Source organism: Misgurnus anguillicaudatus, chromosome 21, assembly GCF_027580225.2.
Source record: "Misgurnus anguillicaudatus chromosome 21, ASM2758022v2, whole genome shotgun sequence".
Lineage (NCBI taxonomy): Eukaryota > Metazoa > Chordata > Actinopteri > Cypriniformes > Cobitidae > Misgurnus > Misgurnus anguillicaudatus.
Window position 1 is genome coordinate 52,368,011 of NC_073357.2, and position 17,219 is coordinate 52,385,229.

The 17,219-nt window shown below is 38.9% G+C and overlaps 1 protein-coding gene across 3 annotated transcripts in view; it reads left to right on the plus strand.

Annotated features, from left to right (window-relative positions):
* tspan5a (tetraspanin 5a) overlaps positions 1–17,219 on the plus strand; it is a 51,077-nt gene that overhangs the window by 16,007 nt on the left and 17,851 nt on the right. Inside the window, exons 6-9 of one of the 3 annotated variants that reach the window (XM_055212751.2) lie at positions 952–996; positions 2,657–2,776; positions 2,863–2,924; positions 5,204–5,288. In XM_055212751.2, coding sequence (XP_055068726.2) covers positions 952–996; positions 2,657–2,776; positions 2,863–2,924; positions 5,204–5,276 — 300 coding nt within the window. In that variant the 3' untranslated portion in view covers positions 5,277–5,288. Of the gene's footprint in view, positions 1–951; positions 997–2,656; positions 2,777–2,862; positions 2,925–5,203; positions 5,289–5,764; positions 5,808–17,219 lie in introns of all 3 variants that reach the window. The other 2 variants (XM_055212759.2, XM_055212768.2) reach the window with 2 other exon arrangements.

The following is a 17,219-nucleotide window of genomic DNA, read 5'->3' on the forward strand; positions in this document are numbered from 1 at the left end:
GAACATTTTGATTACAAACATTCTTAAAAATAACTTCTGTTGTGTTCATCAGAATAAATTTTTGGGTAAACTATCCCTTAAAGGACAAAAAATAAAGCTTTGGTTTTCTTGGCATAATTTTCATGATTTAAAGGTGACACTGAAAGCAAGAGAGGAAAGTGGGTCTTGAGGAAACAAGAGCAACTAAAAGAGAGAATATAAAACAGGATCTGGCCTACGTGCACAGAGTAAAAATAACATTAGACAGACAATAGACAAACAACCAGACAACATCTACAGCAAAGAGGAATTATGGCATTTTGTGAGCGATTGCTTCTTAATAAATCAACATCTGATTCAGCACTTAAATTATGGATTCTTTAATGAATGAAGTAATTCATCATTATAGCATAAAGGAGAAACGCCTGTTGCCGACTACAGTACGCCATCTAAAAAACTGTATAAAAAATGTGGTTGTTTATAAAAAAGAAAAGCTATTTAAAGGAACAGTATGTAAGAAATTGATATAAATTAATCATAAAATGGCCCTGATATATCACTAGACATTAAGAAATCATTTTAATTTCAAATACTTATATCACTGACAACAGTGGTCCGACCAGGATATTGTCATTTAAAAAGTGGAGTTGCAGCCCTCAACTGATGTTTATGTTGTCATTTTGTGTATTGGCCACCAGTTGTGTGATTGCAGTACCAGTTTTAGCCACAAGTTTTGTGATTGCAATACCAATTTTGGCCACAATCCTACACTCTGTTCCTTTAAGTATTTTTGGAACACAATAGTTTTTAATAGAAAAGGCTTATAAAAATGAACTAACACACTCTCAGTTTGCGCTCTCTTGACAGCTTTTCACCAATACTGTAATTTTTTCTTTACTGTCAACATGTTTCCTTTAGGATGTGTGTCAATGTTGCCTTCTATTAATTTTGCATAAATCACATGTTTTTCAGGGAATTATCAACACACAGTGTGGTTATGACGTTCGGAACGAAACTGTGAGTCACATTTACCCATCTCATTATTTCTTACCTCTGTCATTTTAAAAAATTAGGAAAATGAGAATATCTGCCAAGATAGGGTGTATATGCCGTTTATGAATACACCTAAAAAATAAATTAAATATGACAAACATTCAGTCACACTCTAAAAAATATTTAACCCAGGGCTGGGTAACTATAGGACAGAACACATTTCTGGGTTAAAATGACCCAAAAAATGGGTTGTTTTAACCCAACTGCTGGGTTATTGTTAATCAACCATGTTGAAACAACCCAATAGTTGGGTTAAAACAACTCATTATTTGGGTCATTTTAACCCAGAAATGTGTTCTGTCCTATAGTTACCCAACCCTGGGTTAAAAACAACCCCGTATTTTTTAGTGTGCATATAAACTGAATAACAACCAGTCATAAATCTACCAAGAAAATGTACTGCATATATAATTTATCATATTAACTTTTTTATGTAATGTTACAAAGCTCAAATCAGATTATTCATTACGACGATTGTTCAAGGAATGACGTGTTTTTGTAGTCCAACTCAGAAGTTAGTCTACACTGGTTTCATTGACAAATAGGGCTGCAACATGATTGATAATTTGCAGAATAAAAGTTTTTTTTGCATCTCATGTGTGTGTTTATTGTGTATAATAATAATAATAATAATAATAATAATTATTATTATTATTATTATTATTATTATTATGTATTTTTAAGTGCACGCAGATGCAAGTGTATATATTTGAGAAATATTTTTTATTGATATTTTATTTTCTTAAAATTATACATGCATGGGTGTGTATTTATATATACAGAATTATTATACACAGTTCACACACATTTATGTACACCAAAACTTATTTTCTGCAAACGATTAGACGTGATTAATCGACTTGCAGCCCTATAATAGTCGGTAGGATTTTTCAACTCAGTCTCATGGCAATTTCTGCATATTTTATGAGGCGGTCAATTCGTACAACCATATTTACCATATTTTCCGGACTATGAGTCACACTTTTTCATAGTTTGGCGGGTCCTGGAACTTATAGTCAGGTGCGACTTATACGTCAAAATTATTTCATATGAACCAAGAGAAACCTTTACCGTCTACAGCCGTGAGAGTCCGCTCTATGCTAATCCTTTATTTATGTATATAACTCAGTGGATTCAGTGATGTGGAATGACTTTGGGACCTTTTTGAACTTGATTTGGCTTGTGTTAATTTAGCCTGTTCAGCCTGCTATTGTGTATAGCTGTTTATGTTACTTTAACATGTATAGACACGTACTTTATTCACCCTGCTGTTCTGTGTTACTGTTAAGTTGAATAACTTGCCTTTCCAGATTAAATGTCTGTTCTTCGGCTTGGATTTTTTAAAATCATTTTGTGAATAAATATCTTCCTTTGTGTTTAACAAAGAAATAAATACTTGTTTGTAACAACATGAGGGTAAGTAAATGAAGACAGAATTTTCATTTTAGGGTGAACTATCACTTTAAAACTTTCAACCAAAACCTGATTTAAAAATATGTTTTTGGGAAGTGATTAAAGGCAATGTTAAATGAGATATACACCAATAATGTATTTTTATTTATACCCTTTCATATACATACGAAATAAATCCAATCTGTCCTGATATTAAACATTTGTTCCTCAGATGGAAGCTGTGCGAAAGCAGTACATTAATGTTAAAGGCTGTAAGCAACAGTTTGAGAAATGGCTACAGAATAATCTGACAGTAGTAGCTGGGATCTTTGTAGGAATAGCACTGCTTCAGGTGAGATGACCCTGATCTGATGTAACTCCTATAATTTAGCCAATTTTTGTTTCTTTCATTAAAAATCATCAAATGTATTTTCACAGATATTTGGAATATGCCTTGCACAGAATTTGATGAGCGATATTGAAGCAATAAGATCCAGCTGGTAAGAACAAACAAACTTACAACGTACTTAAACTGTATCTTCTTAACTGTTTATTGCTGTAATCGCACGCACTGCACTTTTACTCCATATGAAATAAAACAGCTTTTATTAGGTAGCTACTGATATATCATCTCATGCAAGTGTACATGGTTTCAAATATACTTAAAGATGTATTTGTCAGCACTTCAATCCTCTTCATGTAATATCCAAGCTTGAAAGTAGCTTGTGCAATGTTTGCTCAAATTTTGAGAAGCGTCACCTTGTGGAAGAAACTGGAAAAGTTGTTCATGCTCAGTTTTTAACATCTAGTCCATCCATACCTGTCAACATTGGGATTTGAAAGTTTATTTGTATAGCACATTTCATACACAGAGGTCATTCAAAGTGCTTTACATAGAAATGAAAAACAATATATAAGACAAAAAATATGTAATGTGTAATAAATAATAAATAAATAATAATAATATAAATAAATAATAATAATATAAATAAATAAGAGACACACAATTAAACAAAGATATTTGAGATTTTAAAATAACAATTAAAGAAAATAAATGTGATTTTAATAAAAAATGTGTGAAAAAGAATAAAACAGGAGTAAAAGTGGGGAAGTTTCCAGAACCCTAACAAAAAAACTAGTGAATTTGTGCTTAAAACAAGCAAAAAAAATCTGTCAATGCGATTAGAAAAAAATCTTGAAATAAGTTTACTTTAATAACACTTAATTCAAGAAAAATGCTTAAAGTGAGTAAAAATATTTTTTTGTCTAAAAACTAGACAAAAGTACAAAAAAATTCTTAAAAGTGATATGGAACTGTAATGTGGTCAAAAACTACGTTCGTCATGCGTTTCCCAGAAAATAATTACAAGCATCAGCCCGCACATCCAAAAGTGCGAGTTTGTGTACGTAGCCGGACGTGCGTGCTAATGCGCATGGCTTGTCGTCATCCACCACTCGTCCTCGGGAAGCTTTTCTTCTTGTTTTATTTGCGGGTGCGATTATTTTCTTGGAAACGCACGACGAACGTAGTTTTTGGCCACATTGCAGTTCCGTGTCACTTTTGAGAATTTTTTTGTACTTTTGTCTTGTTTTTAGTACAAATATCTAAGTAAGAAAGTCATTTTTTGCAGTGTATCTTGAGTTAAGTAGTGAAGCACAATCAGCAGTGTTTTCATATATGCGAAGTAAAAAAAATGCACACCCCGCCACAAGCATCAGCCCGCACATCCAAAAGTGCGAGTTTGTATACATAGCCGGACGTGCGTGCTAATGCTCGGGAAGCTTTTCTTCTTGTTTTATTTGCGGGTGCAATTATTTTCTGGGAAACGCACGACGAACTTAGTTTTTGACCGCATTACAGTTCCATATCACTTTGTATAGTTAACTGTAATAACGGACTAACAAAAACAACATGACAGACGGTTTTCCGAGGCAATGACAGCGCTGTTTAGAGAGACACAGAGGTAGCCTCGTTCACACAATCTCGCTCGATCGCCCTCTCTCTCTTGCTCGCTCTTTCTTTCTTTCTCTCTCTGTGTCTCTGTCGCTCTCGCTCTCTTTCTAATAACTGCATTAGAATGCTATCAATGGCTCAAGCCTCCATTCCAAGCTTGAAAATGACGTTTTGGAACAAGCAAAAGAGCCGTTGGATGAGACGCGGAAGAAATAGTCCTACTCACAATATATCATGTGATCGATGACTTGAGGTGTAACCGTAGTAAGAGGAATAATTGACTCCGGGCCATTGAATTATTGAAAAATAATGCACACCCGATTATTGGATTGGATTATTTTTCTAATAATTCAGCGGCCCGCCGTCAATTATTTCTTACCTATACTGCTGCCTGCTTTACCGGAGGTAAATGTAGTAAACATCAAATACGGCCAGTGAGATATTTTTTTATAGAAAGAGTAAAAATATGGGAGAAATACGGGAAATTGTTTAAACTTGATGATGGCGGTATAGAATGGTAAAATATGGGAGAATCCCAGGAAAACGGGAAGGTATGATCTAGTCAGATTGAATTTTTTTCTGTGCACTGCAGATATAATGCACATTATCAGTTGATTTAAGCATAAATTTTCAGCATTATATTTACAGACCGTAGCTTTTCTCTGTCTAAGGTGATAGAAATATTAAATGTAAGGTTATTAGCTAAGCCTATTTTTAAGGGTTAATACTTCATGACACACCACCCCGCTCTCTTTATTCCCGCACTATCATAACCACGTCAACTCACCTCATGACTTCACTTCTCGTCCCCCCTGCCTTCATCAGGGTGCCGCCCCCCGCTTACATCGTTCGTCGCCCCCCGTCCCACTCCAGCAAGAAAGCCTCAGTGTACTCCTGAGGCGCTCACGTGGTGGGTGTGAAACAATGCCTGCTTGTTTTGTCTCTGGTTTCTGTGTTTTCTTCTAGATAAACTCGTAGTCCTTTCCTCTATTGGAAAGTTACTTTGAATGTTTAATATCAACATCTGTTATCCTCATATAACAGTTATCATTCATGTAAGGTTAAGGCATGATCTAACAAGTTACACTTGACACAGACATTATCAGTGGCGGCTCGTGACTGCTTTTGTGTGTTGTTCGTGTTTTCAAAATATGTGTTTGTTGCCTCACGTGAACCATGTGCATCACATGTTTTGTCAAAATAAGTGCCTGCTGCACACGCGTCAAAACGTTAACATTTCCTCGCCCTCATGTTATTCAGAATCTGTATGAGATTATTTCTTCTGTTAGACATAAAAAGATACTACGACAGCTAGCGGTCGCCAGCTGAATGATGTCATGCCATTGATCTTTGTGATCATATTAACCCTTCCTCTTGGTCCCTCAGGTTCTTTCGGTCTTCTAGACCTGATTGTGATACTGTGCTCTAGGTGACATCCTGTCTCTACACTATCCACCCCATTCCTCATTATAACTCTGATATGACAGCTGATCCTGCAACCCTTTTTTCCATCACATATCACTTGTTTTGTCTAAACCACATTGTAGATTTGAATGATGCTTCTAATGTAACGTTTCTCATCAAAAAAGACCAAATGGCGTAGTGATGAGCAAAACAAGGCCTAAATGGAATATTCTGGGTTCATCTTGATCTCTGTCGGCAGCATCTGTAGCATGCAGTCGATTACTGTAGGAACATTTTTTGGCTCGTACGTCAGTTTGTGTTGTACATGCAGTAATAAAGTAGTCTATGAGGCAGTACACCTGTCACAGACTCTGGTGAGATAGATATATATATATATGTATATGTATATGTATGTATACATACATACATACATACATACATACACATACATATACATACATACATATACATACATACATACATATACATACATACATACATATACATACATACATATACATACATATATACATACGCACACACACACACACACACACACACACACATACACACACACACACACGCACATACACACATACATACACACATACATACATACATACATACATATATACACATACATACATACATACATACATACATACATATATACACATATATATATATATATATATATACTCAACCCAGACTGTTTTCTTATTTTGGCCTCTTTACAATAATGCTGTATTGTTAACATTAGGTAACACGCTAGCTAACAATGAACAAAACTACAGCGTTTATTCATCTTAGTTCATGTTCATTTGGGTCAATGATGTGACGTTAATTATTTTGTGTCCGTATGGTTCAATTAAATGTAAAAGGGTTAAAATTGAAACAAAAAAAATTGTAGACTAGATAGAAAAGTTTGTTGACAAACTTTATGTTGGCTTGACAAAGCCTGGCCTGAACGTTAAAAACGGTTTGACAGAAGTTTAGTTTAGTAGGCTATCTGGCTGTTAGTATGTTTAAGTATGAAGCTAGCCTGATTTAACATAAAGTTAGCATGATTAGCCTGAAGCTAGCATGAAGCTAACATGATTAGCATGAAGCTAACATGATTAGCATGAAGCTAGCATCAAGTTAACATGATTAGCATGAAGCTAGCATGATGCTAACATGAAATAGCATGAAGCTAGCATGATGCTAACATGAATTAGCATGAAGCTAGCATGAAGCTAACATGATTAGCATGAAGCTAGCATCAAGTTAGCATGATTAGCATGAAGCTAGCATGATGCTAACATGAATTAGCATGAAGTTAGCATGAAGCTAGCATGATGCCAACATGAATTAGCATGAAGCTAGCATGATGCTAACATGAATTAGCATGAAGCTAGCATGATGCTAACATGAATTAGCATGAAGCTAGCATGATGCTAACATGAATTAGCATGAAGTTAGCATGAAGCTAGCATGATGCTAACATGAATTAGCATGAAGCTAGTATGATGCTAACATGAATTATCATGAAGCCGGCATGATGCTAACATGAATTAGCATGAAGCTAGCATGATGCTAACATGAAATAGCATGAAGCTAGCATTAAGCTAACATGAATTAGCATGAAGCTAGCATGATGCTAACATGAATTAGCATGAAGCTAGCATGATGCTAACATGAATTAACATGAAGCTAGCATGATGCTAACATGAATTAGCATGAAGCTAGCATGATGCTAACATGAATTAGCATGAAGTTAGCATGATGCTAACATGAATTAACATGACGCTAGCATGATGCTAACATGAATTAGCATGAAGCTAGCATGATGCTAACATGAATTAGCATGAAGCTAGCATGATGCTAACATGAATTAGCATGAAGTTAGCATGAAGCTAGCATGATGCTAACATGAATTAGCATGAAGCTAGCATGATGCTAACATGAATTAGCATGAAGCTAGCATGATGTTAACATGAATTAGCATGAAGCTAGCATGATGCTAACATGAATTAGCATGAAGCTAGCATGATGCTAACATGAATTAGCATGAAGCTAGCATGATGCTAACATGAATTAGCATGAAGCTAGCATGATGCTAACATGAATTAGCATGAAGCTAGCATGATGCTAACATGAATTAGCATGAAGCTAGCATGATGTTAACATGAATTAACATGAAGCTAGCATGATGCTAACATGAATTAGCATGAAGCTAGCATGATGCTAACATGAATAAGCATGAAGTTAGCAAGATTGATTATGAAATTAGCATAAAGTTAGCATGAAACTAGCATGAAGCTAGTATGACTTAGCTTGAAGCTAGCATGAAGCTAACATGACCAAAAGACCCAACCCCCATGTCTCTATGATGTTCGGATCCAGAGATATAAGGCTTTGTTTATTATGTTGCTAGGGTGCTCATATTTGGTTGCTAGGGGCGTGGCTTAATACCTTGATAAGAATCCTCAGAGACTGATTGGATGCCTGAGTAAAATGAGCCCAGCCCTATGTCTCTGTGACACTGTGCTGCAAAGATATCCATCTGGGCATTTTATAATGGCAGTCTATGGGATATGTTGCTAGGGTGCCCAAAAATGGTTGCTAGGGGTGTGGCTTAATAGATATGGGACGATCCTGAGAGACTGATTGGATGCCTGAGTAAAATGAGCCCACCCCCATGTCTCTACGACACTGTAAAGCAAAGATATTCTGTCTGGGACGCTTTTATTCCCTTATATGGGCATGTTCCCTGCCCCATTATAAGTCAATGGGGAAATTTGGGTGCCTCTTACACCCCAGGGGTGAAACTTATACCCCAATGTGATGTATGTTCTTACACAGCCTGCCAGCCTCTTCAAATGTGGTAACCCACAAGTTTTTACAAATTTCTCGCTTGCAGCTATGACCCGTCAAAGTTTGTCCAATGTTAAGTCAATGGGACTTTCGGAATTTTAATGTCCCGTTTTAGGAATTCTGTAAGTCGGATTCCTTCAAAAAGTCATAGCACACTTCTTCAGACTAGTCAGAATGTCCGTGGAAAATTTGGTGGATGTAGCTTGAAAGCTGTAGGCCGCATTAATTGCAGAAATTTAGTCTCAGAAGAAAAATAATAATAATAACTAGATAGAAAAGTTTGTAGACAAACTTTATGTTGGCTTGACAAAGCCTGGCCTGAACGTTTAAAATAGATTGAGAGAAGTTTAAAACAAGTTTAGTTTTGTATTATAACTTTCCGTAAACATGATTTAACATAAAGTTAGCATGTAAGGAGGATTTAGCACTAAGTTAGCATGATGCTAACATGATTTAGCATGAATTAGCATGATGCTAACATGAATTAGCATGAAGCTAACATGATGTTAACATGAATTAGCATGAAGCTAGCATGATGCTAACATGAATTAGCATGAAGCTAACATGATGCTAACATGAATTAGCATGATGCTAACATGAATTAGCATGATGCTAGCATGAAGTTAGCATGATGCTAACATAAATTAGCATGAAGCTAGCATGATGCTAACATGAATTAACATGAAGCTAACATGAATTAGCATGAAGCTAGCATGATGCTAACATGAATTAGCATGAAGCTAACATGAATTAGCATGAAGCTAACATGATGTTAACATGAAATAGCATGAAGCTAACATGATGCTAACATAAATTAGCATAAAGCCAGCATGATGTTAACATGAATTAGCATGAAGCTAGCATGATGCTAACATGAATTAGCATGAAGCTAGCATGATGCTAACATGAATTATCATGAAGCTAACATGATGCTAACATGAATTAGCATGATGTTAGCATGATGTTAACATGAAGCTAGCATGATGCTAACATGAATTAGCATGAAGCTAGCATGATGCTAACATGAATTTGCATGAAGCTAGCATGATGCTAACATGAATTAACATGAAGCTAGCATGATGTTAACACTATGCTAACATGAATTAGCATTAAGCTAGCATGATGCTAACATGAATTAGCATGAAGCTAGCATGATGTTAACATGATGCTAACATGAATTAGCATTAAGCTAGCATGATGCTAACATGAATTAGCATGAAGATAACATGATGCTAACATGAATAAGCATGAAGTTAGCATGATGCTAACATGAATTAGCATGAAGCTAGCATGATGCTAACATGAATTAACATAAAGCTAACATGATGCTAACATGAATTAGCATGAAGCTAACATGATGCTAACATGATTTAGCATGAAGTTAACAAGATTTATTATGAAATTAGCATAAAGCTAGCATGAAACTAGCATGAAGCTAGTATGACTTAGCATGAAGCTAGCATAAGGCTAACATGACCAAAAGACCCAACCCCCATGTCTCTATGATTTTCGGATAGAGAGATATAAGGCTTTGTTTATTATGTTGCTAGGGTGCTCATATTTGGTTGCTAGGGGTGTGGCTTAATACCTCAATAAGAATCCTCAGAGACTGATTGGATGCCTGAGTAAAATGAGCCCATCCCCATGTCTCTGTGACACTGTGCTGCAAAGATATCCATCTGGGCATTTTATAATGGCAGTCTATGAGATATGTTGCTAGGGTGCCCAAAAATGGTTGCTAGGGGCGTGGCTTAATAGCTATGGGATGAACCTGAGAGACTGATTGGATGCCTGAGTAGAATGAGCCTACACCCATATCTCTACGACACTCTAAAGTGAAGATATTCCATCTGGGACGCTTTTATTCCCTTATATGGGCATGTTTCCTGCCCCATTTTAAGTCAATGGGGAAATTTGGGTGCCTCTTACACCCCAGGGGTGAAACTTACACCCCAATGTGATGTATGTTCTTACACAGCCTGCCAGCCTCTTCAAATGTGGTAACTCACAAGTTTCTACAAATTTCTCGCTTGCAGCTATGACCCGTCAAAGTTTGTCGCAATGTTAAGTCAATGGAAAATTTGGGGTGTTTGAGCGCCCCGTTTAGGAATTCGGTAGGTTCCATCAGTTAGAAAAGTCATAGCACGCTAAGTCAGACCAGTCTGAAGACTTTTGGAAAGTTTGGTGAATCTAGCTTGAAAGCTCTAGGAGGAGTTACAGTCAGAAATTTTGGGGATCAGAAGAAAAATAATAATAATAAGCTTAGATCGAAGAACAGTATGTTGGCTTTGTCAAGCCAACATAACTAGATAGAAAAGTTTGTTGACAAACTTTATGTTGGCTTGACAAAGCGTAGCCTGTACGTTTAAAAAGGTTTGACAGATGTATAGTTTAGTAGGCTATCTGGCTGTTAGTATGTTTAAGTATGAAGCTAGCCTGATTTAGCATGAAGCTAACATGATTAGCCTGAAGCTAGCATGAAGCTAACATGATTAACAAGAAGCTAGCATCAAGTTAGCATGATTAGCATGAAGATAGCATGATGCTAACATGAAATAGCATGAAGCTAGCATGATGCTAACATGAATTAGCATGAAGCTAACATGATGCTAACATGAATTAGCATGAAGCTAGCATGATGCTAACATGAATTAGCATGAAGCTAGCATGATGCTAACATGAATTAGCATGAAGCTAACATGAATTAGCATGAAGCTAACATGATGCTAACATGAATTAGCATGAAGCTAACATGATGCTAACATGAATTAGCATGAAGCTAGCATGATGCTAACATGAATTAGCATGAAGCTAGAATGATGCTAATATGAATTAGCATGAAGCTAGCATGATGCTAACATGAATTAGCATGAAGCTAGCATGATGCTAACATGAATTAGCATGAAGCTAGCATGATGCTAATATGAATTAGCATGAAGCTAGCATGATGCTAATATGAATTAGCATGAAGCTAGCATGATGCTAATATGAATTAGCATGAAGCTAGCATGATGCTAACATGAATTAGCATGAAGCTAGCATGAAGCTAGCATGATGCTAACATGAATTAGCATGAAGCTAGCATGATGCTAACATGAATTAGCATGAAGCTAGCATGATGCTAATATGAATTAACATGAAGTTAGCATGATGCTAATATGAATTAGCATGAAGCTAGCATGATGCTAACATGAATTAGCATGAAGCTAGCATGATGCTAACATGAATTAGCACGAAGCTAGCATGATGTTAACATGAAATAGCATGAAGCTAACATGATGCTAACATGAATTAGCATGAAGCTAGCATGATGCTAATATGAATTAGCATGAAGGTAGCATGATGCTAACATGAATTAGCATGAAGCTAGCATGATGCTAACATGAATTAGCATGAAGCTAGCATGATGCTAACATGAATTAACATGAAGCTAACGTGATGCTAACATGAAGCTAACATGATGTTAACATGAATTAGCATGAAGCTAGCATGATGCTAACATGAATTAGCATGATGCTAACGTGAATTAGCATGAAGCTAGCATGATGCTAACATGAATTAGCATGAAGTTAGCATGTTGCTAACATTAATTAGCATGAAGCTAACATGATGCTAACATGAATTAGCATTAAGCTAGCATGATGCTAACATAAATTAGCATGAAGCTAGCATGATGCTAACATGAATTAGCATGAAGTTAGCATGATGCTAACATGAATTTGCATGAAGCTAACATGATGCTAACATGAATAAACATGAAGTTAGCAAGATTTATTATGAAATTAGCATGAAGCTAGCATGAAACTAGCATGAAGCTAGTATGACTTAGCATGAAACTAGCATAAGGCTAACATGACCAAAAGACCCAACCCCCATGTCTCTATGATGTTCGGATCCAGAGATATAAGGCTTTGTTTATTATGTTGCTAGGGTGCTCATATTTGGTTGCTAGGGGCGTGGCTTAATACCTCAATAAGAATCCTTAGAGACTGATTGGATGCCTGAGTAAAATGAGCCCACCCCCATGTCTCTGTGACACTGTGCTGCAAAGATATCCATCTGGGCATTTTATAATGGCAGTCTATGGGAGATGTTGCTAGGGTACCCAAAAATGGTTGCTAGGGGCGTGGCTTAACAGCTATGAGACGATCCAGAGAGACTGATTGGATGCCTGAGCAAAATGAGCCCACCCCCATGTCTCTACGACACTCTAAAGTGAAGATATTCCATCTGGGACGCTTTTATTCCCTTATATGGGCATGTTCCTTGCCCCATTATAAGTCAATGGGGAAATTTGGGTGCCTCTTACACCCCAGGGGTGAGACTTACACCCCAATGTGATGTATGTTCTTACAGAGCCTGCCAGCCTCTTCAAATGTGGTAACCCACAAGTTTCTACAAATTTCTCGCTTGCAGCTATGACCCGTCAAAGTTTGTCGCAATGTTAAGTCAATGGAAAATTTGGGGTGTTTGAGCGCCCCGTTTAGGAATTCGGTAGGTCCCATCAGTTAGAAAAGATATAGCATAAATCTACGTACCAGTCTTAAAAGTTTTGTAAAGTTTTGTGGGTGTAGCTTGAAAGCTCTAGGAGGAGTTACTGTTAGAAAAAGTGTGGACCAGAAGAATAATAATAATAATAATAACTAGATAGGTACATTTCCTGAAGAAAATGTGAAGTGGTGCTTGCCGTGGCAAATTTCGGGGGACAGTATGTGATTATACTCCATGCCACAACTAAAACAATCCAACCCTCATGTCTCTTTGATGTTCTGATGCGAAGATATAAGGCTTTGTTTATTCGGTTGCTAGGGTACTATATTTGGTTGCTAGGGAAAAAATTGGCATCCCATAGTGATTACACGCCGAGTCACGAGTCAAACGGTCCAACCCCCGTGTCTCTACGATGTTCTGATGCTGAGATATAAGGCTTTGTTTACTCTGTTGCTAGGGTACTGTATTTGGTTGCTAGGGAAAAAATTGGCATCCCATAGTGATTACACGCCGAGTCACGAGTCAAACGGTCCAACCCCCGTGTCTCTACGATGTTCTGATGCTGAGATATAAGGCTTTGTTTACTCTGTTGCTAGGGTACTGTATTTGGTTGCTAGGGAAAAAATTGGCATCCCATAGTGATTACACTCTGAGTCACGAGTCAAACGGTCCAACCCCGTGTCTCTACGATGTTCTGATGCGGAGATATAAAGCTTTGTTTACTCTGTTGCTAGGGTACTGTATTTGGTTGCTAGGGAAAAAATTGGCATCCCATAGTGATTGCACTCTGAGTCATGAGTCAAACGGTCCAACCCCCGTGTCTCTATGATGTTCTGATGCTGAGATATAAGGCTTTGTTTACTCTGTTGCTAGGGTACTGTATTTGGTTGCTAGGGAAAAAATTGGCATCCCATAGTGATTACACACTGAGTCACGAGTCAAACGGTCCAACCCCCGTGTCTCTACAATGTTCTGATGCTGAAATATAAGGCTTTGTTTACTCTGTTGCTAGGGTACTGTATTTGGTTGCTAGGGAAAAAATCGGCATCCCATAGTGATTACACGCCGAGTCACGAGTCAAACAGTCCAACCCCTGTGTCTCTACGATGTTCTGATGCTGAGATATAAGGCTTTGTTTACTCTGTTGCTAGGGTACTGTATTTGGTTGCTAGGGAAAAAATTGGCATCCCATAGTGATTACCCTCCGAGTCACGAGTCAAACGGTCCAACCCCCGTGTCTGTACAATGTTCTGATGCGGAGATATAAGGCTTTGTTTACTCTGTTGCTAGGGTACTGTATTTGGTTGCTAGGGAAAAAATTGGCATCCACTAGTGATTACCCGCCGAGTCACAAGTCAAACGGTCCAACCCCCGTGTCTCTACGATGTTCTGATGCGGAGATATAAGGCTTTGTTTACTCTGTTGCTAGGGTACTGTATTTGGTTGCTAGGGAAAAAATTGGCATCCACTAGTGATTACCCGCCGAGTCACAAGTCAAACGGTCCAACCCCCGTGTCTCTACGATGTTCTGATGCGGAGATATAAGGCTTTGTTTACTCTGTTGCTAGGGTACTGTATTTGGTTGCTAGGGAAAAAATTGGCATCCACTAGTGATTACCCGCCGAGTCACAAGTCAAACGGTCCAACCCCCGTGTCTCTACGATGTTCAGATGCGGAGATATAAGGCTTTGTTTACTCTGTTGCTAGGGTACTGTATTTGGTTGCTAGGGAAAAAATTGGCATCCACTAGTGATTACCCGCCGAGTCACAAGTCAAACGGTCCAACCCCCGTGTCTCTACGATGTTCTGATGCGGAGATATAAGGCTTTGTTTACTCTGTTGCTAGGGTACTGTATTTGGTTGCTAGGGGAAAAAATGGCATCCACTAGTGATTACCCGCCGAGTCACAAGTCAAACGGTCCAACCCCCGTGTCTCTACGATGTTCTGATGCGGAGATATAAGGCTTTGTTTACTCTGTTGCTAGGGTACTGTATTTGGTTGCTAGGGAAAAAATGGCATCCACTAGTGATTACCCTCCAAGTCACGAGTCCAACGGTCCAACCCCCGTGTCTCTACGATGTTCTGATGCGGAGATATAAGGCTTTGTTTATTCGGTTGCTAGGGTTCTCAAATTTGGTTGCTAGGGGCGTGGCTTGGGAGTGGCCATTGATGTGCCCAATTGTTACACCCCTAGTCACAAGTAAAACGGTCCAACCCCCGTGTCTCTACAATGTTCTGATGCCGAGATATAATTGTTTGAATTTTATGTTGCTAGGGTGCTCAAAAGTGGTTGCTAGGGGCGTGGCTTAGTAAGTATTTAAGGATCATGAGAGACTGATTGGATGTCTGAGTAAAATGAGCCCACCCCCATGTCTCTGTGACACTGTGGTGCAAAGATATCCATCTAGGCATTTTATAATGGCAGTCTATGGGATAGGTTGCTAGGGTGCCCAAAATGGTTGCTAGGGTAACCTTACACCCCATTGTGGGGGACGTCCTGACAGAGTCTAGCACCCTCTTCAAATTTAGTAACCCACATGTTTCTATGAAATCCTCGCTCGGACCTATGACCCGTCAAAGTATTTGCAATGTTAAGTCTATGGGATTTTCCCCCATTGACTTTTCAATGGGGCACTTTTGGGCGCCTCTTACACCCCAGGGGTACAACTTACACCCCAATGTGATATATGTTCTTACAGAGTCTACCACCCTCTCCAAATGTTGTAACCTACATGTTTCTACAAAATCCTCGAGCGGAGCTATGACTCGTCAAAAATGGGCTCAATGTTAAGTCAATGGGATTTTTCGGGTGGTTTTTCGCCCCCCTTTTGGAAATCCTGCACCCGATCGCTTATAAAAGTCATAGCAGTCGTGTCCTTAATAAGCCCGTTGATTTGAGCCCTCTTTCATGGGTCTACGACAAACCGTGCGGGACTAGTTAGGTGCCGAAAAAGTGTGCAGATGTAAGAATAAAATATAATAACTAGATGAGGTTAAAGTTTGTGAACAAACTTTATGTTGGCTTGAGAAAGCCTAGTCTGAGAGTAATAGATGGAGCTGCAGTTGGGGCAGTTAAGTTAGTTGGGGCAGATGTGTTAGTTGGGGCAGAATTGGGCAGTTGGGGCAGAATGGGGCAGATGAGGCATTTGTGGCAGATGGGGCTTTTAGGGTAGTTGGGGCATTTGGGGCAGAATTGGATAATTGTGCCAGACGGGGCATTTAGGGCAGATGGGGCATTTAGGGCAGATGGGGCATTTAGGGCAGTTGGGGCATTTAGGGCAGTTGGGGCAGATTGGGGCAGATGAGGCAGTTTGGGGCAGATGAGGCAGTTTGGGGCAGATGAGGCAGTTTGGGGCATTTGAGGCATTTAGGGCAGTTGGGGCATTTAGGGCAGTTTGGGCAGAATGGGGCAGATGAGGCATTTAGGGCAAATGGGGCATTTAGGGCAGATGGGGCAGAATGGGGCAGATGAGGCAGTTGGGGCATTTGAGGCATTTAGGGCAGTTGGGGCATTTAGGGCAGTTTGGGCAGAATGGGGCAGATGAGGCATTTAGGGCAGATGAGGCATTTAGGGCAGATGGGGCATTTAGGGCAGATGGGGCATTTAGGGCAGTTGGGGCAGAATGGGGCAGAATGGGGCAGTTGGGGCAGAATTGGGTAGTTGGGGCAGACGGGGCATTTAGGGCAGTCGGGGCAGAATTGGGTGTTTGGGGCAGACGGGGCATTTAGGGTAGTTGGGGCATTTGGGGCAGAATTAGGTAGCTGGGGCATTTAGGGCAGTTTGGGCAGAATGGGGCAGATGAGGCATTTGGGACAGAATGGGGCAGTTGGGGCAGATGAGGCATTTGGGGCATTTATGTGTGTGTGTGTGTGTGTGTGTGTGTGTGTGTGTGTAATATTGTGTTTCTGTGTGTGTGTGTGTGTGTGTGTGTGTGTGTGTGTGTGTGTGTGTTTGTGTGTGTAGTTGTGTGCGGTTGTGTGCGTTTGTGTGTGTAGTTGTGTGCGGTTGTGTGTGTGTGTGTGTGTGTGTGTGTGTGTGTGCGTGTGTGTGTGAGTCTGTGTTTTTGTGACAGTATGTTATATATAATT